At 42.1% G+C, this 24,358-nt stretch overlaps 1 protein-coding gene across 8 annotated transcripts in view; it reads right to left on the minus strand.

The window, feature by feature from the left end:
• Positions 1-24,358, minus strand: part of KIAA1217 (KIAA1217 ortholog) — an 872,441-nt gene that overhangs the window by 101,017 nt on the left and 747,066 nt on the right. For all 8 annotated transcript variants that reach the window (XM_012502786.2, XM_012502784.2, XM_030799154.1 and 5 more), the window contains 2 exons: positions 14,655-14,853; positions 9,408-9,501 (listed from right to left, as the gene is read on the minus strand). In XM_012502786.2, the coding sequence (XP_012358240.2) occupies positions 9,408-9,501; positions 14,655-14,853 (293 nt within the window). The remainder of the gene's footprint in view (positions 1-9,407; positions 9,502-14,654; positions 14,854-24,358) is intronic.

The raw sequence follows: 24,358 nt of genomic DNA on the forward strand, positions 1-24,358 counted from the left end.
ACATTCTTATTTCTCATTTGGGTCAGTGGCCAATAGTGGGATACATTACGTAATGTGCTATAAGACTCAAACGCATACCTTTACAAATCATTGTATTGCTCTTAGTGGATAAGTCACTAACTAACTGAAAGTTGGTGATAGAAAAGGGCTGAAGTATCTTTTTCTGTCTAGGTATTTAATAAGAATCTACTCAGGGAAGGGCATTGTCTGAGAGAGCCACAGGGAGCATGGAGATGAATGAAAGAAATGGAGACCCTGTCCCTGAGAAGCTTAGAGCTGAAAGACACTTAAGAAGCGTGGACAGAAAACCAAACACCGCATGTTCTCACTCATAGGTGGGAATTGAACAATGAGAACACTTGGACACAGGGTGGGAAACATCACACACCGGGGCCTGTTGTGGGGTAGGAGGAGTGGGGAGGGAGAGCATTAGGAGATATCCCTAATGTAACGACGAGTTAATGGGTGCAGCACACCAACATGGCACATGGATACATATGTAACGCACCTGCACGTTGTGCACATGTACCCGAGAACTTAAAGTATAAAATAAATAAATAAATCATTCATAAAAAAAGAATAAAATGGTGAAAGGAAAAGAAAAAGACACGTGCATCAATAACTCAGTGCAGGCAGGAAAAGGGGAGTGCACAAAGGAAAAGGGGAGAGCGGGACAGGGAGGTGAAGTTCTAAGGAAGTTTCGAGAAGGGACAGTGAGTGGTGAGGTTTGGAAAGAGAAGAGTGAGAGAGGCTTGATGAGGAGAGTGGCTTCTGGGTTAGGTCTTCAGAAATGAGCGGCCCATGGACATGTGGCGATGACTCATGGACACGCTGATGAAGACAGTGGTGGGAAAGGATGGACGGTAGTGACCACAGGCATGATTACAAAGGCCAGTTCTAGAGTTGGCCTGCCTGGCTCTAAATTCAGCTCCACTTCTCTTTAGCTGGGTAGCTTTGAGCAAGCACACTGACCTCTCTTAAGCCTCAGCTTCCACTTCTGAAACAGGAGGATAGTAAAAACTCCTCTCACATTGTATAGCTGTGAAAATCAAATGGCCGTAAATACAAGCAAATTGCTCAGTATGGTGACTGGCACAGAGTAAGCACATCAGGAATGTTAGTTATTGATACCATTGTCATTGCATGAGTGAAGGGGATATTACAGGTGGGTCAAGAACGATCTCTAAATGGATAATCAGCTAGGAGTGTTTTCTGAAACTTCCATTTCTGTGGGATTCTTTTGTTACTATGGGATGACTTGATACTCCCTGAATCCCAAACCCTTCTTCTCAACCGGAACACTGCCCTGTGAGAAAAAGTGCTCTGAGTTCGGTGGCCACTGCAGACACACATACTAACTGGGCAAATCACTCCTTTTCTTTCTTTTCTTTTCTCTTTTCTTTTCTTTTCTTTTTTAATGGATATATTTTTAGTGTGCTCAGAAGAGAAGAGAATGAAGCAAAATTAAATATAAAAAGATACCATGAAATAGATGTATAATGAAATTAAGCAACCTACTCATCTGACAAAGGGCTAATATCCAGAATCTACAATGAACTCAAACAAATTTACAAGAAAAAAACAAACAACCCCATCAAAAAGTGGGCGAAGGATATGAACAGACACTTCTCAAAAGAAGACATTTATGCAGCCAAAAAACACATGAAAAAATGCTCATCATCACTGGCCATCAGAGAAATGCAAATCAAAACCACAGTGAGATGCCATCTCACACCAGTTAGAATGGCGATCATTAAAAAGTCAGGAAAAAACAGGTGCTAGAGAGGATGTGGAGAAATAGTAACACTTTTACACTGTTGGTGGGACTGTAAACTAGTTCAACCATTGTGGAAGTCGGTGTGGCGATTCCTCAGGGATCTAGAACTAGAAATACCATTTGACCCAGCCATCCCATTACTGGGTATATACCCAAAGGACTATAAATCATGCTGCTATAAAGACACATGCACACGTATGTTTATTGCGGCACTATTCACAATAGCAAAGACTTGGAACCAACCCAAATGTCCAACAACGATAGACTGGATTAAGAAAATGTGGCACATATACACCATGGAATACTATGCAGCCATAAAAAAGGATGAGTTCATGTCCTTTGTAGGGACATGGATGAAGTTGGAAACCATCATTCTCAGCAAACTATCGCAAGGACAAAAAACCAAACACCGCATATTCTCACTCATAGGTGGGAATTGAACAATGAGAACACATGGACACAGGAAGGGGAACATCACACACCGGGGACTGTTGTGGGGTGGGGGGAGGGGGGAGGGACAGCATTAGGAGATATACCTAATGCTAAATGACGAGTTAATGGGTGCAACACAGCAACATGGCACATGTATACATATGTAACAAACCTGCACGTTGTGCACATGTATCCTAAAACTTAAAGTATAATAATAAAAAAAGAAATGAAATAAATGTTTAATAAAGGATATTTTGTGTGTTCTAAAGTCTTAGTAGGAACGTCATTTCAAAATTGAAAATCTTAAATGGAAATATCAAGGAAGGGAGGCTGTGGGCTGTGTATAAAGAAGCAGAAAGAAGTTCAAATCCAGTGTCTGACATTGATCAGATGTGTGAGCTTGGGAAAGACCTCTTTGGCTTCGGTTTTATCACCTGTGAAAATGAAGTCAGTATACCCACTTTGCCAGAGTTACTGACTAACTTAAATAATATGTAAAGTACTTAACACACTGCCTACTCTGCAGACACAAAAAGGTTTGCTACATTCTATCTAGAACAACGATGGTAGAGAATGAATACTATTTATATCCTGATAGATTGCACCAAGAAATTAATAGAGTTCCTATACATTTTTACAGTTTTACAGAAAAAAAGAAGTCAAAGTAGAATGTGCAACAAAAGGAAGATGAAACTAGGAAAATTAAAAAGAGAGTCCAGGAATGAAGCCAACACACAAAACACACGCCACAAATGCCTGTACCCTTGCTGTGGGTGGGCCACAAATTTAATTCTAAGCTTTAGAGTAGCAACACAAAGAGGGAAAATGATCACTTACAAGACTCAAAGTGTCCGTATGATAAAAATAAACCAGGAGAAGCACAACTATTTCTGGTGATGAGAACAGAGAGATATTTTTACAGTGGGTCCTCATTAATGATAGAAAATGAATAATATGGCATTTGTAGGACCATCAGTAGGACACTCAGCGCATCCTGTTTAACAAGTGTGTTTACTCTGCACTCACCAGGGGTTAAGATGCCATGACTGGTTTTTGGAGGGATGTGAAGGTGACCCATTACATAATATGGCTTGTGCCTTTGAAGAGTGTACAGTCTTTTGGATGAGATGAACACACAGCTAAATGATTATAACACAACGTGAACGTGCAACAGGCCCCCAAAAGGGAAAGATGAATTCTGACAGAGCATTAGTGAAAGCTTCCTGGAGCAGGGAGTCTTTTATTTGGGCTCTAAAAACAAGTTTTTAGTATTTTGTAGAAGATTTTATTATGGGCTGGGCATGGTGGCTCATGCCTGTAAATCCAGCACTTTAGGAGGCCGAGGCAGGTGGATCACCTGAGGTCAGGAGTTCGAGACCAGCCTGGCCAACATGGTGAAACCCCATCTCTAGTAAAAAAATACAAAAATGTGCCAAGAGTGGTGGTGTGCACCTGTGGTCCCAGCTACTCGAGAGGCTAAGGGAGGAGAATTGCTTGAACACGGGAGGCGGAGGTTGCAGTGAGCTGAGATTGCACCACTGCACTCCAGCCTGGTGACAGAGCGAGACTCTGTCTCAAAAAAAAAAAAAAAAAAAAAAGAAAAGAAAAGAAACAGATTTTATTATCAAAATTTTCAAACACAAAAAAGTAGAGAAAACAATAAAAGATACCCCCCCATCATCCAGCTTTGACATTTTTCAACATTTTACCAGTTTTGTTTCATCTACTTCCACCTTTTTGTTTCTTGGTTTGCTGCAGTATTTCAAAGCAAGTCCCATTTTTCATGTCATTTAACCTGTAAATACTTTAGTATGTTCCATCTTTTAAAACATAACCACTAACCTATTATTATGCCTAACAGAATTACCAGCTATCCCTTAATATCTCCTGATTCCTAGCACATGTTCAAATTTCCCAAATAGTTTTAAAGATGTCTTTTACAGTTGCTTTGTTCTTCTCAAAATCTGAAGATGGTGCACAGGCCACATTTTGTTATTATGGTACAGAAGGCCCCTGAGAAACTTAACTGTGCTCCCTCCCACACTTTTTTTTCATGCCAGCAATTTGCTGAAGGAATTAGACAATTGTCCTGGAATATGTTAGATGAGTAGAATTTTGAAAGGCAGATATGTAGAGAGGGAGAGTGAATTTGAGACACTTGGAACAAGAGAACAGGAGAATGAGATGTGGGAAGTAAGAACTGTTAGGTGATTCAGTAGAGAGATAATGAAGGCTATCATTTCAGCAGCCACGGTGCCTGGGTTTAAATCTCTGTTCTGCTACTCTCTGGCTGTGTGGCCTTGGGGAAATCTCTTAACATAAGGAGCTGTCTCATCATCTGTAAATAGGGGGGACTACACCAAGACCTGCCTCAAAAGTTTATCTTGAGGATTAAATAATTAAAATTACTGGCGAGGTGCGGTGGCCCATGCCTGTAATCCCAGCACTTTGGGAGGCCAAGGCAGGTGGATCACCTGAGGTCAGGAGTTTGAGACCAGCCTGGCCAACACGGCAAAATCCCATTTCTACTAAAAATACAAAAATTAGCCAGGCATAGTGGCACATGCCTGTACTCCCAGCTACTCAGGAGGCGGAGGTGGGAGAATCGCTTGAACCTGGGAGGCAGAGGTTGCGATAAGCCGAGATCGCAACACTGCACTCCAGCCTGGATGGCACAGCGAGACTCCCTCTCAAAAAAAAAATAAAAAATAAAAAATAAAATAAAATATTTCCCACAAAAGTGCTTAATAAATGCTCAAATAAGTTAGTTATTATAAGAATACTGGTATAGGCAGTGGGAGAAGGGTCATCTGTTAGAGGCCTTGCAGAGTGGAGTGGATGAACTCTGGTGACCAGCTGGATGCATGGAAAAATAAAGGTCAGGCAAGAGAAGAATCATTGATAACTCAATGTTTTACATCCCTCCTCCCACATTCCTCAAAATATGCATGCATATACACACAGGCACACATGCATGCGCACACACATACACACACACCCTATCATAGCTCCTCCATTCTTCAAAAGGTAATCAAGAAGGATAAAGACTTGAGTGGAAAAAAGATTAGGAATTTTTTCTTCAACAGAATGCACTGGAAACCATGGAAATAATCTCCATATGAAGACACTTAGAAGCTGAACATTTGGGTCTTGAATTCTAGAGATGGCAGAGCTAGGGATATGGCTTCAGGGGTCAACCACATTGATATAACAGTCAAACAAGTGGTAAGATAAGAATCACAAGTGCAAAGGTTCAGATAAAAAAGAGTAAATTTAAAAAAACAAAACAAATAAACTCCAAACTAGAGAAGCCTGCTTAAACACAGGCAAGAGGAAGAAGAGTTAGGGAATGAAGGAAGCTGAGGTGTCTGTGAATGCAGACAAGGAATTTAGACACAAAAGTGCCACGGAGACCAATGATTTATAAGGAGACCATTCACTGGTGTCAAATACAAAGATCAGTAGACGAGGAGTGGGAGGCAGCAATTACCTTGGGTATTAAGGAATAATTTAAGAGGTAGGGCCAATCTGGTAATTGTCTATATACAAGTAAAAATCAAAGACATGCAAGAGAAATTAAAGGAAGCAGAGAAGAGGGAGAGGATTAAATGATGAGAGCAGAGAGTCTTGGAAAGTTGTCTTAAAGCACGCAAGAAGGTGGAGAAGCCCCCACACTATGAAAGAGCCACCAGGTTTGGTGACTAGCAAGTCACCCTCAGAGCAGAATTGTCCAGTTCCTTCAACAAACTGCTGGTATGGAAAAACGTGTACTTTTTGAGAGTCATGAAATGGCATGGTTCCATCTTCAAGTTGTACATTTGTGAATTTTAAACCCTGTGAATACGTATATAAATTTTGCAAAAGGGCCTGTTCCATATGGTGAGCTCAGTCCCTTGGGAACTGAATTATCAAAGCTCCTATCTGATGTAAGGAAACAAAAGCCATGCAATTAAATTAGATCAGGGTGGTGGGTAGAGAAACAGGAGCCAGGTGTGCTGAGTTCCAGCTGAGAACCACAGGTCTCCTTAGACAGACTAGCCTCAAAAATGCTCAGCTAGATGCTAGATGAAAATCTAGATACATGTTTTCCCCACCAAGCATGCATTCCACGCACACTCTGAGGCCTAGTCTAGCATGCTTCCTGAGTAACATGTTTCCAATCATAAAACCGCTCTGGGAAGACTGTTTTAGATGGAGAGTTTTACATTTTCTTTTCTTTCAAAGGCAAGATATTACATTCATTGTTTAAGGAAAGTCTCAGAAGCCCCTGAGGAGTTCTGGTGTGACTTTTGCTGCCCCTCTGCTTATTCCAACCGATGTTTTTCATGACGTGCATGTTTATTGGTCATAAGCAGGCAGCTGGGAGGTCTGTGCCAGGCTGTCTCTGGAGGCTGGGGAGTGAGGTCTAATGACATCAGGGGCAGGACTGCAGTGACTGACTCATGTGAGTAGTTAGCATCGAATTCCTTCATGGCCACGCTCACATTGCAAACATAAGGGAGGACGGAGTTCCCTAACTCCACCCTGCAGCGTGGTTTAGTCTACAACAGTTGATGCTTGCTCTGCTCTCTGTTTCTGTTCTCCACCATGGGCAGTGGGTTGTACAGCTGGGCTCCAGAGGCAGGGCTCAACAAAGCTTCCTGGCCTTTAATGGCAATGCAGCCACATTCTTCAAGAAATGAAAAAGAATTCCAACCTGCAGAGCCAAAAGGTGAGGGCAGCTGAATTCCATGCCTTTTAGTGTCTGCAATCTGTGAACAGGAACCAAGTTGCAAACCGCAGGCATGATCACACCTAGCTGGCTTTGAAACCGCTTTCTATTTCTCATTTCTAAGTAATCTACATTGAAACACAAAAGCTTTTCTGCTGGTTAGATGGTGAACATTTACTGTCCCTTCATTTGGGGACAACGATTGAGTTTCTTACACACACAAAATGAGGGCTTAAAGTAGGCTCTGGGTAACCCAGAAAAAGTGATCAGCAGGGTTTCATCCTCAAGTAAGAACAGATCCACTCTGCAGAAACCCACAGCACATGTTCTGCATATTCTGATCAGCTTTGTTCATACGGTTAATATTTGATTCTCTCAGTCCTCACTGCTGGTCCTTACATAGGTACCAGAGCTGCTGATGGGTTAAAACAGGTGTCTTTCCAGCCACAAACAAGATTCTCAGAGGTGATTCTGGGACACCTGTGTGGAAATGGCTCTATGTGATAGGAACAGAACTCTCAGCACCATGGAACTCCAGGGTGAAGGCTAGACATAGCAAAAAATAAAGATATTCAAGGAGCAAAGACACTGATGAATGTCTCCGAGAAAGAGAATAACAGAGTAATAAAAGGCAAATGGTGCTGTAATATTTAGTCCATGCTTCACGATTGGCATGACTCAATCCGTCTCCATGTGGCTCTGGTTTACACATAAAGTATAACTGGTGAAATAAGCCTCAAAATCCTAGAATTTCTGAAGTAGCGACACAGCTTTCCATTCAAGTCACACATCATTTCTGACACAAAAATAACAGCAGTTGGGTACGTGAGCGGCCTTTCCCTCCAGAAGCGTAGGCTCTGATCCCACAATGTCGTCATTCATATTCCAGTCCAGAAGGACACAGACCTTCTCCCAGCACTTTCAGCTAGATCTGCTGGCTTCTTTTATGGTTCTAAACCTACCCCATATGGAAAGCAGAATGTTGGTCCCCGAAAGATGTCTGCATCCTAGTCCCCTCAACCTGTGACTACATCGGGTTACATGGAAAAGGGGGAGTCAAGATTGCCACTCAGCTGACCTTGAAATAGGGAGATTTGTCTGGAGGATTGGGGAGGCTCAATGTCCTTAAAGTGTTCTTAAAAGTGGACGTGGGAGGGTTAGGGATGTGACCATGGAAACAGGGTCAAAGGGAAGCTATCTTGCTGGGTTTGAAGATGAAGGAAGAGGACAGCAAACCGAGAAATGTTGACCTCTGGAAGTTGAGAGAAAAAAAAGAAAAAAAGAAAAGATTCTCCTTAGGGCCTCCAGAAAAGAATGCATACCTGCTGGTGACCCCTTATGTCAGACCAGAGAGACTTTCAGTCTACAGACTCTAGAAATGTAAGAGAGTAAATCTGTGTAGTTTTAAGTCACTGAATTTGTTCTAATTTATTACAGCAGCAACAGGAAACTAATATGTACTATCAGGAAGCAGAGACAGCCTCGCTCGGGAACAAAACTGCAGCTCCAAGACAGAACAGTGCCTGGGTTTCTTTGGCAATAAAAGGTAATCATGTATTTTATTTTTTTCTAGTTAAACTTGAGCATCCAGCCAAGTGCTAATCTGTAGAAAAGATGAGAAAAAATGGCACAGTGTCTTCCAAACGTGTGTGTGTGTGTGTGTGTGTGTGTGTGTGTGTGTGTGTGTGTGTGTAGGGGGTGTACAGCTGAGAAGCTCATCTTCTTTTTACCTCCCAGTTTTGCTACAGAGGAATGTAGCATTATTTTTAGAAACTCAATCCCTTTTTAGTGGACCTGCATTAATGTGATCTTAAAACCTGCTTTTTCAGTTTCTCCTTTTGTTTTCTTCAAAACATCCCTGTATGCTTTGAATGTTCGGATAATCTCCTGAGACAATCTAAATCTGGAGAATTTTAGTTCCCAAATCATGCAGATTTTTGTATTATGCCCTCAACATGGTTCAGAGAGGATATGGTAATATTTAAGACAGCACAACAACAAAATTCTTCCAGGGTAGCTCCTGAATTAGAAGGTGAGAATTTGAATTAGAATGTTAGGACTTGGAAGAGCTAATGTAAGTGTATGAATAGATTTTCCATGCAATTGTGCACCTTGCTGTTTGCCTGTTTGTGTGTTAGGTTTGCTTTAATTGGAGGAAAGAAATGCAAGAGATCTTCTGAGCCAGTTAATATATTGTGGACCAGGAACCCTTTTATAGGACGATTTTCAGAATTTATTTAAAGTAAGGACATAACTCCTTGATTAAAGATAAATTAGGATGTGTCCAGCCTTATTTTAATCCCTTGGCCCTAAATAACCAGGAAATCTTACTTCTCTACCAAGAACAAATAATGATCCACTAGGTGAGATGAGTGCGGAGAACCCTCCAAAACTCGGTTGTAGAGTATGATTACATCAGGAGTACAAGCAAGAGGAGGGATGCTTCGACCCACTGAAGAAAATTAAAAATAGGACAGAAACACTTACCCTCATGTCTCCATTCATAGTTTTTGGTGTGTGATTAAACGCATGTGCAGGATCCTTGTTGTACACTTTGAGGAGTGATCTGTCTTGAATGTTCCTGGAATCAAAAACATCGATAACTATGGCAGATGAAAGAAGCCTGACTTTGGCCATTTCCTTAGCCTGCCGTTAAAGATCAGGTAAAAAACATGAACAGACAATCCAAAGGCTACCTACAGTACCCCAGTCAAAAGCTATGTGACCATAAAATAGGCAATTATAAATAAGGAAAAGAAGAAGAAAAATGACTTCAGCTTTTCTCTCCTTTTCTTGTTCCCCAGGAAAGTATTATTCCTCCAGTATGGCTCCCCACCCATAAATGCTGGGTAGCATGAACTTTCTGTCAAGATTCTGAGTATGGAAAGCTAAGGCTTTAAAAAAAAACAATAAAGCTCCAATATTTACAATACATTCAAAGAGATTTGGTTAATATTTAAATATTTAATTGTTTACTTTTCCCAAACACCTGGTTTGCTGCTTATCTAATGAATGTACATGAAAGAAGATTTTTTTTCTTTTTCTTTTTCTTTTTTTTTTTTTTTTTTGCCTTCAAACACTTTCGGCAACTGAAAGAAAAGGTATCTGGAGTGTGAAAAAAAAAAAAAACCGTACCACAAAGATCTAATATCTTTACCATGCCTTTTTTTCCTTCCATAGTGGGTTAGAAAAATAGTTTTTCTATATACAAATAGAATTGCTGGATGTGAAGAAATAGCAGCAGATAAATTCTTTTTTCTCTGAACCTAGCTCTTAGAGCCAAGGCATCATAACGTAGCAAAAGACAGGGTTAGAGCCTACCTTAAAATTATTGAAGAACACATGAATATCTAAGAAGTCCCTCTCCCTCCATGTTCAGCTTTCATCAGCAGAAGGGCCACCCAAGGCCCTTTTGGCTCTGTCTACACTGCGATCCCTTCCAATGCTGGCTCGGCTAGCTCAGAGAAATGTGTGCAGGAGGATGAATTCCTCTCCTCCAGGTGCAGCCTCATTTAGTGGGCTGACCCAGTCACTGGGATTACTGGCTTGTGTTTCTGTTTTAACTGAAGTGGAGGATTCTTGGACTAGTCTTGTTTCTCTCCTTTAAATATCTGCCAGTAATTGCTTTGAAGCAATGACTAGCCCAAGCTTGCACGGATGCTCCAGTAGCTTGTTAGAAGTCAGCTTGAGGGGGAACCAGCAGCCCTGTTATTAAAGGGGGCTGGGTGAATATGAAGGGGAGACTCACAGAGGTAAGGATGTGGGGAATTCACTAAAGGAGCTCACCATTTGGCCAGAGGAAAGAGTCATAGGTGAGGACATGAAAAACTAGAAAACCTCACGGAAGCCATGAAAAAGACTGTGATTCTGGAGGTATTTAAAATGCATGAGGTTGGTTTATCATGACTTTAGAAACATATTCATCTGAGATGAACCAACAGTAAAGGCCGGGGTTGCATTTACTGTGGCAACATTTACAACACAATATTCTGACCTGAACTCTCGGGAGCATTTCCCTAAGGAAAATATGAGGAGCCTAACACAATGATGAGATAGGCAACTGTTTAGCAAATATGCTCGCGCTTCAGAAACACTGAAGGATGTGCAATGAAATTTGTCTCTCAATTTAGAAGATTAAAGTCACTATCTCCAGTTGAAATCTACATGATACTTTTCTTTTGTCTTTTTTTTTTTTTTTTGAGACGGAGTCTCGCTCCGTCAACCAGGCTGGAGTGCAGTGGTGTGATCTCGGCTCACTGTGAGCTCCACCTCCTGGGTTCATGGCATTCTCCTGCCTCAGCCTCCCCAGCAACTGGGACTACAGGTGCCCGCCACCACGCCCAGCTAATTTTTTGTATTTTTAGTAGAGACGGGGTTTCACCGTGTTAGCGAGGATGGTCTCGATCTCCTGACCTCGTGATCTGCCCGCCTCGGCCTCCCAAAGTGCTGGGATTACAGGTGTGAGCCACCGTGCCAGGCCTTTTTTTTTTTTTTTGTCTTATATAATGCTGGTGGTGAAAATTTCTTCTACCATTCAAATAAAATGTAATCAAAGCATTTTATGCATAAAATCAAAGAAATAGAATAATTCTTTGGAAGCGACATGCATGAGCTCACAGAGCATAAACATTATTGTCATCACAAAACATTGTCTTCATTTGAACATTTTTAGGTTCTTTTTTTTATTTAAATCAAAGTAACTGAAAAGTAAAATTATAGACAAATTTATAAATCGATGATCTTTCCACTTAAATATTTTAAATGAGAGTTTTTTTAAAAAAACATTAGGCTATCAGGCCGGGAGCAGTGGGTCACGCCTATAATCCCAGCACTTTGAGAGGCCGAGGTGGGCAGATCACTTGAGGTCAGGAGTTCGAGACCAACCTGGCCAACATGGTGAAACCCCATCTCTACTAAAAATACAAAAATTAGCCTGGCATGGTGGTGCACACCTGTAGTCCCAGCTACTCAGGAGGCTGAGGCATGAGAATTGCTTGAACCCAGGAAGTGGTGGCTGCAGTGAACTGAGATCATGCCACTGCACTCCAACCTGGGCGACAGAGTGAGATTCTGTCTCAAAAAAAAAAAAAAAAAAAAAGTCAGGTTACCCGTACTACAACTTATGGACCAAGAAGATCATCATTTTCACAAATACCAACGTATTGACTGATGGTTTCATTTATTTTATCAACTGGATTTCCATTAAGGAGAATCATGACCTTTTCTTCTTTTTCCTCCCTCTCGTTTCTTTTATTTTGCAACTACTTCTCGACTTTCCCAAACAATGTAAAAAAGAAGGAAAAGTAGCCATACTTTGAAGCTTGGGAACGGCTCTAGAAAATGGTGACTCATTGTAATATAAAAATCCTTGCACAGGCTGCAAGACAGTGAGGCCCCATTACTCATAATAACCTCATCAGCCTTGAGCTCCATAATCGTGTGTGGCTTCCCTAAGTTGCATGTTTACTTGCTATTACTGTGTCCTTCAATTCCTCTAATTGCAAATGCAGAAATGTAAGATGACTGTTGTAACTGGCAGCTCCACGTAAAAACACTACATGGGATTATATTACTACAAACATTGTCTTTAAATATAATGTGATTATTTCATGTTTCAAGTTTACTCTTTGTGAATGCAAAAAATTTCTTTTGGTGACAGCTTGATTAATAATTTAATTCAAAAACAAACATGAATTTTTGGGTACCCATGAATATTTAAACACATTTTTAAAAAGCTGTAAGGCTGTGCAGCAGATGTAGCATCTATACCTTGAGGCATGTGTCAAACTTTGAAAGTTCTAAATTACTCATACACCTGGGCACATGCCTAAATATGTCATTTGTGATCATTGGTAGATACAGATCAGTTTACATTTATTATGCACTAGAGGCATATTTTTTAAAAGTGGTACCCATTAATTCCACGATGAAGAAACAGGGCAACTTGCTATGCCCCCAGGGTGTGGACTCAGAAACCCCAAATTCTGCCTCCAGTGATTTGGTAAGGGAACATTCGAAGGGATCAAAAAGTTCTTGATCAAGAAGTGTGGACAGCCATGTTTGGGCAGAGCTTGGTACTTAGTTGGCTGTGTGCTTTTGAATAAGTCCCTCAAATTTTATGCGTCTGAGTTTCTGATTCCATAAAATGAAATGGCTGGATTAGTCACTAAATAATCTGTGGAGTTCTAAAACGTTTAGAGACCATACTAGCAACTGATTGCTTGTTGATCTAAGTCCTGTTTTCCAGGTTGTTTGGTTGGAACAGATCAAATGAGTTCTTTCTACTGTATACATGACACCAAAATGACAATAAAGATGCTTTTGAGCCGGGTGTGGTGGCTCACACCTATAATCCCAACCATTTGGGAGTCCAAGACTAGAGGATTGCTTGCCTCAGGAGGTCCAGACCAGCCTGGGCAACATATGGAGATCCTGTCTCTACGAAAGATTTAAAAATTAGCCAGATGTGGTGGCATGTGCCGATAGTCCCAGCTACTCAGAAGGCAGAGGTGGGAGGATCATTTCAGCCCAGAAGGTCGAGGCTGCACTGAGACATGATCACGCCACCGAGGTCCAGCCTGGGTGACAGAGCAAGACCCTGTCTTCAAAAAAAGAGAGATGAGGCCAGGCATGGTGGCTCACACCTGTAATCCCAGCACTTTGGGAGGCCGAGGCAGGTAGATCACCTGAGGTCAGGAGTTTGAGACCAGCCTGACCCACGTGGTAAAACCCCATCCCTACTAAAAATAGAAAAAATTTAGCTGGGTCTGGTGGCGGGCGCCTGTAATCCCAGCTACTTGGGAGGCTGAGGCAGGAGAATCGCTTGAACCCAGGAGGCAGAGGTTGCAGTAAATGGAGATCGTGCCATTGCACTCCAGCCTGGGTGAAAGAGCAAGACTGTCTCAAAAAAAAAAAAAAAAAAAAAGAGAGGGAGAGAGAGAGATGCTTTTGTTTCTAACTGACTCTTAATCCCATCAATAGCAGGAGTCCATTTAACTTACTTTTGGAGGATATTCAACTGGGGGCCCTGGGGAAAGGCCACCTGGAAAGTAAGGTCTTTGGGTAAAGAACACCCATTTAAGAAATGAATGGAAAGTGAAGATGCTTCTCAGTCTCTTTTCTTGTGGAAAATAATACAGAGCCCACTGCTTTTATTCTAACTTGTTATGTGTAAAAAACGACCCAGTGGGATCACTACCTAAAATGTCCACAGGGTCTGTCTATGGAGGAAAGAACACTTGAGAGGGAATTGGGAAAGTTCCAATATGAATGAAGTACTGCCTTCAACTCTTATGACCTTGATCAGGTCTCTCCACCACCTTTTTGGGCCTTAGTTTCCCTAACTCTTAGATAAAATGGTGGACTGAATCATTTCTAATGTTCTTTTCAGATGTAGCACTCAAAAATCTGTGGGGGAGAAGTTTGTCCTCATTTTTATAAGCTATACCTTGTAAATGAATTGTAGAAAACCAGATAGTGAAATCATCTGACTGGGTGAAATAAGCCAACCAGTCAAGATAATGAATCTACTTTCTTCACTAGGATATAGAGAAATTAGAATTTGGTATAAACTATGAAAGGGATATGATGGACAAAATAAACAAACAAACAAAAAAAACAAAAAAAAACCACTCTAAATGCAATATAGTGGATAAAAAAAACAAACTCAAAAACAAAGAAACAAAAAAAAACTCTAATGCAATATGGTGGGCAAAAAATGATGTCACAACTTACCTTACATCATTTAATTCATAATAGACATTTCTGCTTTCATCTTTGATGTAAATGGCGACACTGGGCGATTCCAGCATTTTCATGGTGAGCTGCTGTGGAAAGGCACTTACGAAGAGAGCACGGATTGTGTCTGCACTTGTGATTTCATTCGGCATCCTGAGCTGCTTGGTTTCATCTCCATACTGGAGATAGAGAACCCCTGCACACAAAGGAAACAGTTATTAGTCACAGGTCAAGACTCAGGGGACACACAGCACAAGCTGATCCACTTCTTTCCTGCTGCACTTAGGAAGGTTCAGGACAAGCTTGGCAAGCAAGTAACAAGAGATCTAGGTTTGGAATTTCCAAGGAATGCACTGTTTGGTTATTGCGTAAGTACCCACCTTCATTCTTTGAAGTCCAAGCAGGTGTTAAAGAGCCTAATTTTCAATTATTTTAAATTCAGGGGCTGGGTGCCATGGCTTATGTCTGTAATCCCAGTGCTTTGGGAGGCTATGGCAAGAGGATCGCTTGAGGCCAGGAGTTCGAGACCAGCCTGGGCAATATAGTGAGATCCCATCTCTTTGGGAAAAAAAAAATTAGCTGGGTGTGGTGGTACATGCCTGTACTCTCAGCTACTCAGGAGGTTGTGGTGGGAAGATCACTTGAGCCTAGGAGCTGGGGGCTGCAGTGAGCTATGATTGCACCACTGCACTCAAGCCTAAGTAACAGAGTGAGACCCTCACTCAAAAACAAATAAACAAACACGCAAGAAGAAACCTCTGGTAGCCTAAAGCAAAAGACAATACTTGGCCAGGCATGGTGACTCACGCCTGTAATCCCAGCACTTTGGGAGGCTGAGGCAGGCAAATCACTTAAGGTCAAGAGTTTTAGATCAGCCTGGCCAACATGGTGAAACCCTATCTCTACTAAAAATACAAAAATTAGCCGGGTGTGTTGGCACACGCCTGTTATCCCAGCTACTCAGGAGGCTGAGGCAAGAGAATTGCTTGAACCTGGGAGGTTGCAGTGAGCTAAGATCACACCACTGCACTCCAGCCTGGGCGGCAGAGTAAGACTCCATCTTAAAAAAAAAAAAAAAGACAGTACTTAATACCCTGGAAAGGTATATTTAGAAATCTGACCTCATAGAGTGGTTTTTCTTTTCATGTCTTTCATTAACTAGGAACACAATCATTATAGCCACAGGTAAACAACATAGCTTAAATCTTTCTAGTCCATTCAGAAACATTTTCAGTGTAAATACAACAAGATTTCTGTGGTTCTAATACATATTTATTGAATGTTTATATCGTGCTAAACTCTCTGTAAGAAAAGAATCCAGCACCTCAATGTTTCAGAAATAAAATGGAAAAAGCACAGGATCCCAGAGTTCCCAGGGGGTATGTGGGCCCCAGTGCACCCTGCCTTCTAGCACTCACCCCCCTGTGGAGAGCAGTTCCATTGCATGTTGATTCTGGGCTTGGCTGTGTGACTTGCTTTGGCCAATGGGATGTTAGCAAGTGTGATGCAAAAGGAAAGCTTGATATGTGTTTGCACCCTGGAGTTTGTCCTCTTGGTGAGCTTGGTTTGGGGATGTTTCCTTTCAGAACTCAGCTTCTGAGGGGTTCAACCCAGCCACACAGGGAAGTCACATGCTGAGAACCACCCCATCTAAGTGCCCATTTTACAGCTGGAACCACTGAGGTTATGTGGATGAGCCATCTTGGGAGTGGACTCCCCAGCCCCAGGTGAGCTACCCCAGCTGATGCCAGCAGAAATGAGATGGCCCCTCCAAGCACTGTCCAAATTGCAGAATCATAAGCAAATAAATGACTGTCACGTGAAGTCACTACGTTTAGGGTGATTTGTTATTCACAAACAGATAACTGAAACAGGATAGCTACAATGCTGACACTGAATTTGAGTCTTGCTTTTTGTGAGAATCTACTGGGGGTGAACTACTACCACTGGAGTAAGCTTTGGCAAGGGAGACTCAAAAGAGAAAAGAATGACTTCCAGTTCAATATGGCAGCCCATGTAATACATTTGTCTCTGCTTCCTCCAGAAATTCCATTAAAGTGACAATAGGGGATACAAAAGCATACATCAAAGAAGTCAGGGAATGAGAGAGGAACTAACAGTAGACAAGAGCAAGCTGATACCTAAACCTTCAAGGGAATAACTCAACATAAAACACGCAGAGCCAGGGAAACTCAGGAAATGAGGCTCCCAATCCTTCTGAAGGTAGAAATGCAGAGTGAGTTGAATGCATGATGCCTGACTGAACTTGATTTTAAAATGGTGTAGCACAAAGGTCCCCAGCCTTCAGGCCACAAACCAGTACCAGTCCTTGGCTTGTTAGGAACCGGGCCACATAACAGGAAGTGAGCCACGGCTGAGCGAGGGAATCTTCATCTGTATTTACAGTTGCTCCCCATTGCTCGAATTACTGTCTGAGCTCCGCCTCCTGTCAGATCAGCGGCAGCATAAGATTCTCATAGGAGCGTGAACCCTATTGTGAACTGAGCATGGGGAGGGATCTAGGTTGCATGCGCCTTAAGAGAATCCCATGCCTGATGATCTGTCACTGTCACTCATCACCTCCAGATGGGACTGACTAGTTACAGGAAAACAAGCTCAGGGCTTCCACTGATTCTACATTATGGTGAGATGTATAATTATTCCATTATATATTACAATGCAATAGTAATAGAAATAAAGTGCATGCTAATGTAATGCATTTGAATCATCCTGAAACCGTCTCCCCCTAACCCTGTCCATGGAAAAATTGTCTTCCACAAAACCAGTCCCTGGTGCCAAAAAGGCTGGGGACCACTGATGTAGCAAATGTCCATCTCTCTTCCCACGCCACTCAGTCAAGTAGCCACCCACTGCATCCACAGAAGATGGAAGAGTCCACATCAAACACACTGGATTCTGGCCGACCAAGCATAGGGGAAGGGGCTGATACGCCCTCGACCGAATGCTGGCAAAGGGCCAGCCCCTTAGTCAGGACACTGGAGGGTCCCCTCTAGGAATGCTGAATGACCCATGAGAAGAGACAAACTTTTATGTGTATGTGAGAGACTGAGTCTTGCCTTGCTCTGTCACCTAGGCTGGGGTGCAGTGACATGATCAGGGCTCACTGCAGCCCCAACCTCATGAATTCAAGCTATTCTCTCACCTCAGCCCCCTGAGTACCTGGGACCATAGGAGAACACCACTACACCCAGCTAATTTTTTGTATTTTTTTTTTTAGTGACGGGGTTTTGCCATGTTGCCTAGGCTGGTCTTAAACCCCTGAGCTTAAGTGATCTGACCACCTCGGACTCCCAAAGTGCTGGGATGACAGGCACGAGCCACCATGCCTGGCCTAACAAACAGATTTTTGAGGGTCATATTCAGATTCTGTCTGGTCGCCCCATAGCGAAGCAGCCAGACCCACATGTGAAACTTCCCAAAATTACAACCGTGCCTCCCTCTTACATTAACTGACTCCCAAGATCTCACAAACATTTTTATAAAAGCTTCTAACACAAATGAAAACACCCAAAGAAACAGGAAAAAGAAACTCAGAAGAGAACAAACAGTCCAGAAATAGGGGGAGCATTTGGAGGATAAGATCAGTCTCTGGGAACCATGAAAGCAGAATTTTAAAATTCAGTGAAGAAGAAAAAGTTGATGCAATCTCAGAAAGTGGAGGCCACCTCCCCCCAATAAAAGAGACTGAGAGATGGGAAAAGAGAGAAAAGCAATGTGAAACAGAATCATGTCAGAGCACCCAGATCCCCAGTAATGGAGATTTGGGTAAAACAGATCAGAAAAAAACAGAGTTTTCCAAAACAGTATTATAAGAATGTTCTTTTTTCCTTATAAACTGAAGGACATGAAATCGCAGATTGTAAAAGTTCATGAAATACTCAACACACAGGTTTGTCACTGAGACATTCCAGAAGATGGGGAAAACAGAAAATCCTAAAAGCCCCCAGAACAGGTAAAAAGTCGCATAGGAAGGATCAGGTATCAGAAAGGCAATAGCTTTCTCAGGAACTTCAGAAACCAAAAGATAATGGAGCAATGCCTTTGAAAACCTGGAGGGAAATATTTCCGATCTAGGTCTATACCTCTCCAAACCATCAGTCAGGTCTCTATAAAGTTAGTTTCTCAGTGAAGCCTTCCCTAGCCTCCTCAGCTAGAATTTTAGTAGCCATTCTCTGTACTATTTCTTACTCTTATACTTGCTTTATGTCTGTTTTCTTAGCATTTTCTACTCTGTTATAATTCATATTTTAATTAGTGATATTGCTTATGATCAGTTTCTCTTGCTAACATGTAAGTTTCATGAGCTCAGGGATTTTTTTTTTTTAATCTTTAAAGAGATGGGGTCTTGCTCTGTCACCCAGACTGGAGTGCTGTGGTATGATCATAGCTCACTGCAGCCTCAAACTCCTGGCTTCAAGCAATCCTCTCGAGTAGCTGGGGCTAAGGGATTTTTTTATTTTTTAAGTTTTTTGTTGTTTGCTACTGTATCCTTAGTACCTATGAGACTACCTGTTACACAGTAGTTTCTCAATAAATATTTGTTGAATGAATAAACAAATGATTTATTAGTCATTGAAAAGGAACGTCTCATTTGCGGGTCTATCCGAGCTATAAGAGCTTTTGCTAGATGATGTAACCAGCCTAGTAACCTCACCCTTGGTTTGTATCCATGGTAGAGACGCATTCTGAAGTGGCTGTTTCCTTGACTAGAGCAGTCCCTTCATGTCAGCCATAAGAGCTCCATGTCACCTCTCCACTCATCCCTGTGTTGACCCTCAGCTTTTTCAGGGAACTAGTTTTCCAGAATCATGCTGTTACACATTCCTCAGAATGCAGAGAACACCTTTTAAGCCTGTCTGATCATAGATCACACAATGTCTTGGCCCCACGTGGGATGTGTGGTGATTGTCCCATGTGATTGCTGTGGTACATCAAAAGGCCAAAACCACTCTTGAGGTCCATGCCCCAGCCATGCCTGGGCGAGGCCACTGCAGAAAGGCCACTAATGGCCTCCCTACAGTTAAGTATCACAGCCTCGCTCCCAGAGATGGTCTGATTTTCATCCCCACATCTGCATTCTGTATACGTGTGTGCTTGAAATAGAATTTGTAGTCTCTGGAGTAGGAAAAAAATGGGCCTAAACTATAGTTACCTCAGGGTCTGGCTGGTGCAGCTGCCAGCTGGGTGCACGAGTCCAGTCACAGAACGTGACAAGCCAGGCAGGATGGGAAAAATGCCTTTGCAAACAGAATAGTCTTTTCACGCTTGGCTTTTACACGGTTTGCTTTCTCAATCCAGGAAAGGTATTTAGAAATGCTTAGACTCAGAAGGAATTCTCTTAATATCCGATGGCGTTTTATTGGCACGGTGATGAACAAAAACCCACATGGTTTCTAGAGATTCCGCACGCTTTGGCACAGGCTCCCTCGCTCCAAGTTAGTGCTGGCTGCTCCAGATTCCCAGAGGTTGTCCGAGGGACTCTGCCTCCCAAACTCCCTTTTTATGAAGAAGGGATGAGGATGAGAGAAATGCATTTATAGGATGCCTGCCGTATGTCAGAAACCGTGTGTATGTATTTCATCTCATCAGCACAGTATCTCTTGTCAGATGGATACTATGACCCCATTTCGCAGATAAGGAAATAAAAGCTCAGAAGGTCCAAGCAATTTGCCTAAAAGTTAGAACTCATCACTAAGCTATACGTCCACTTCTGCCAAATTCATAGATGCCATGCTCTCTTTCTTGAAGCATATTTCTCCTGAAATCCTGCATTTAGCTCTGTCCATCTCCTGCAAGCATCCTCTCAGGGCGACCTGAGCTGTCCTCACACTTTTAGGCTGACCATCTGCTTGAAGATGTTGAAGTGTGCTGGGTGCAGCTCAGAAAAAAGATTCCTGTCTTTACCTCAATCGAAGGGAATGCCATCACAGGGTTAGAATCAATCCACATGCTGGATGGGGGTGTGGGGTGGGAGGGGGAGGCGCTGAGCTCTGAAAGCTGTGCCAGAGTGAGTGTCGATATGAACCTTGCAATGCTCAGTGTCCCCCGAAAAGCCTGAACACTGAAGGGTTCTTTCACCTCCATGGCTTTGCAAAGGCAACGTGGATTTTAACCAAGATCTCTTACTCACATTTTACAAAAAGCAGGGTACAGTTGGCAGGTCACACTTGTGCCCACACATCTTCATTATCTTTTGCGTCTCAGAATCAGTTCCAAAATGTGGGACATCTTCTAAAATATCTTTATCTTAACATGGTATCCAAGGATATTCACCATGTGACCTCAACTCCTCTTCCTGCCTTATTTTCCCAAAGCGTCCCACTTTGCTAGGGCACTGCAGTGAGACTGGACCTCTTACGGTGCACGTTCATCCCACACACTGCGCCATGTGCTTCTCACCACCTCTTTGCTTCACATATACATCAAGTCCTCTGAACAATCTTCCCCCATTGCTACTCCATCATTTCCTCATTAGGAATGAAGGAATTAATTTACTTCACCGATGTGCTCATATTGTATTTTGTTGAGATTGCAATCATGGCTTTTTTTCTTTAGATGGAATCTCGCTCTGTTGCCCAAGCTGGAGTGCAATGGTGTGATCTCGGCTCACTGCAACCTCACACCTCCTGGGTTCAAGTGATTCTCCTGCTTCAGCCTCCTGAGTAGCTAGGACTACAGGTATGTGCCCCCATGCCTGGCTAATTTTTGTATTTTTTTAGTAGAGATGGGGTTTCAGTATGTTGGCCAGGCTGGTCTTGAACTCCTGACCTCAGGTGATTCGCCCACCTTGGCCTCCCACAGTGCTAGGATTACAGGCGTGAGCCACCACACCTGGCTGCAAGCATGGCTTTTAATCCTGCATTATGGTTTGTTGTATACAGTTTCCCTCACCAGATGGTAAGATAGAGTACAGAGTTAGGTACCTAGTAGATGCTCAGATACCCTTAGTTGAAACATATTAAATTATCCCTGTAATGTGGCCAAGTGAATATGAGGTATGCTTGCCTTTTGGAATAGCAATACCATTTTCCCTGAAGGGCATCTTCTGCAGGCAGCTGATGGTGACAATTCCAAAAAAACTAAATGCCTCAGTTGCTCCAAATCCATTTTAGGATTATGCAGATCACCATTTGCAATACCAGTGGCAAATGGCTAATGCCTTAAATATATAAAGGATTCTTATAGCATTTTTTGAGGGGAAATAAGTTTTCAACTTATGAAAAATATTAAAATTAAAATAAGGTAACTTTTTACACCTACAACATTGGCAAAGGTTGATACAATAAATAGTGCTGACAAGGGATGGGAAAATGGGTACTCCCACATATCACTGTTGGCAAAATAAGTTGATACCATTTCTCTGAAGTATTATTTGTCAATGTATCAAAAGCCCCCAAAATACACATGTGGTTTGAAGCAGTAATTCAACTTTTACACATTTAGGCACAATGACATCCTTACCAAGATGCTCAATGAAGTATCATTTGTAGGAGTAATATAAGGTGAGGGAGAACCTCCAACAATAGGGGATTGATTTAATAAGTAGTTCATTTAATAAATCTGTTCATTGGAACACTAAACAGTTATTAAAAGCAATTGTAAGAGAATATGGCAATGCGAAAAAACTATTTTATTAAATGACAAAGCATATCATAAAACAGAAAGGAACTAGATTTATACAAATCAATTAATCACCTTGATGACAGTGATGGACCCCACATTTTGTGAGCCCTGAAGCTTACACAATTTTGAGGGGCCTCTTTAAGGACAAGAATACAACATTTGAAACATAAACTTAGGTATGAAAGTGAACATTTATATTTACAGGGGGCCGAACCTTGGTTTCATTAGGTTCAAGGTAAGTCTACTGACCTACCTGATGACTATACACCAAAATGTTAAGGGGGTAAGTTCACTCAGATTTCCTTATGATTTTCTGTATCTTTTCTAAAATAAGGATGTTTTGATTTGATAATCCTCAAAGACAACGTCCACACTAACATCTAAAACTTTCATCTAAAAAATGGCTAAACAGACTGGCCAGTTAGGAATCCTACTCAGTTAACTGGGTAATTTTTGAAGCCAGAGGAGGTAAGCCAAGCGCTGCTCAAATAAAAACTTTCAGTGGAGTTGGTAGAATATACATTGGCATCTGAAATGGGAAAGACGTTGACATTTAAGGTAAGGAAAAGATTCCAGTACAGTTAACAACAGTAGCGTATCCTTAAGACACTGGATTCAAGAGTCTTATGATTTAAAACTAAAAAGGGGCTGGGCACGGTGGCTCACACCTATAATCCCAGCACCGTGGGAGGCCGAGGCGGGCAGATCACGAGGTCAGGAGATCGAGATCATCCTGGGCAACATGGTGAAACCCCGTCTCTACTAAAAATACAAAAATTAGCTGGGCGTGGTGGGATGTGCCTGTAATCCCAGCTACTCAGGAGGCTGAGGCATGAGAATCGCTTGAAACTGGGAGGCAGAGGTTGCGGTGAGCCAAGATCATGCCACTGCACTCCAGCCTGGCCACAGAGCGAGACTCCGTCTCAAAAAAAGCAAAAACAAAAACAAAAACAAAACAAAACAAAAACTCCCAAAAAGAATATAATGTATTTAGAGGTACCCTAGAGGAACCGGTAGAAATGGCTTCATTCCTTCACTAGACAAGTTCCCATCTTGTGCCAGGCCTGTGCCAGGAACTCGGGAGTACAAAAGCAATCAAAAAAGTCTCAATCTCTTTCTTCTTGGAGGTGTTTTCTTGTCTCCCTCTGTGTTCTAACCCCTGCAGTGGTTCTATAAATGACACTATTCTTTAGAAGTTAGCAATTCATACCTAACACCAGCTGACATTTTGTTTCAAACACAGCAGCGATTTGAACAAGGGTGTGTGTGTGTTCCTCAAATGGCTCTAGGGTACCTTCTGATGTCAGTAACTTCTCAAATCCCAGAGAGAACTCTGCTGCTGCCAAGTCCCTTCCTATAGGATAGCTTTCAAAGTAGGTGACAAAGCAGAATGATGACTGTTGCCTCGCAAGGAAGAAAAAGATAATAGAAAATTCATTCTCTGCAGAAAGTCTGGATTTTTTTAAAAAAAAAATTGAAATAACTTTACTCATGGATTTCACTGTTTTTATCTTGAATTGGGCAAAAACCAAATTTTTGCTGCATTCAAGAAGGATCTATCTGTCAGTTATTTTTTCATTTCACTTAGTGACCTGATACTTGAGGACAATGTAAGACTTTGAGAGTCTCTAGATGAATCTTTATGAAGGACCGAGAAATTCCAGGCAATAGTAATTTTAAGCTAAATTCCAATTTTGAATGTGCCCTTGGCCGGGCGCTGTGGCTCATGCCTGTAATCCTAGAACTTTTGGAGGCCAAGGTGGGTGGATCACTTAAGGTTAGGAATTTGAGACCAACCTGGGCAACACGGTGAAACCCCATTTCTACTAAAACTGAGGTGGGCAGATCACTAGGTCAAAAGATCGAGACCATCCTGGCCAACATGGTGAAACCTCGTCTCTACTAAAAATACAAAAATTAGCTGGGTGTGGTGGCGCATGCCTGTAGTCCCAGCTACTTGGGAGGTTGAGGCAGGAGAATCACTTGAACCCGGGAGGCAGAGGTTGCAGTGAGCTGAGATGGTGCCACTACACTCCAGCCTGGGCAACAGAGCAAGA

Source organism: Nomascus leucogenys, chromosome 18, assembly GCF_006542625.1.
Source record: "Nomascus leucogenys isolate Asia chromosome 18, Asia_NLE_v1, whole genome shotgun sequence".
Classification (NCBI taxonomy): Eukaryota; Metazoa; Chordata; class Mammalia; order Primates; family Hylobatidae; genus Nomascus; species Nomascus leucogenys.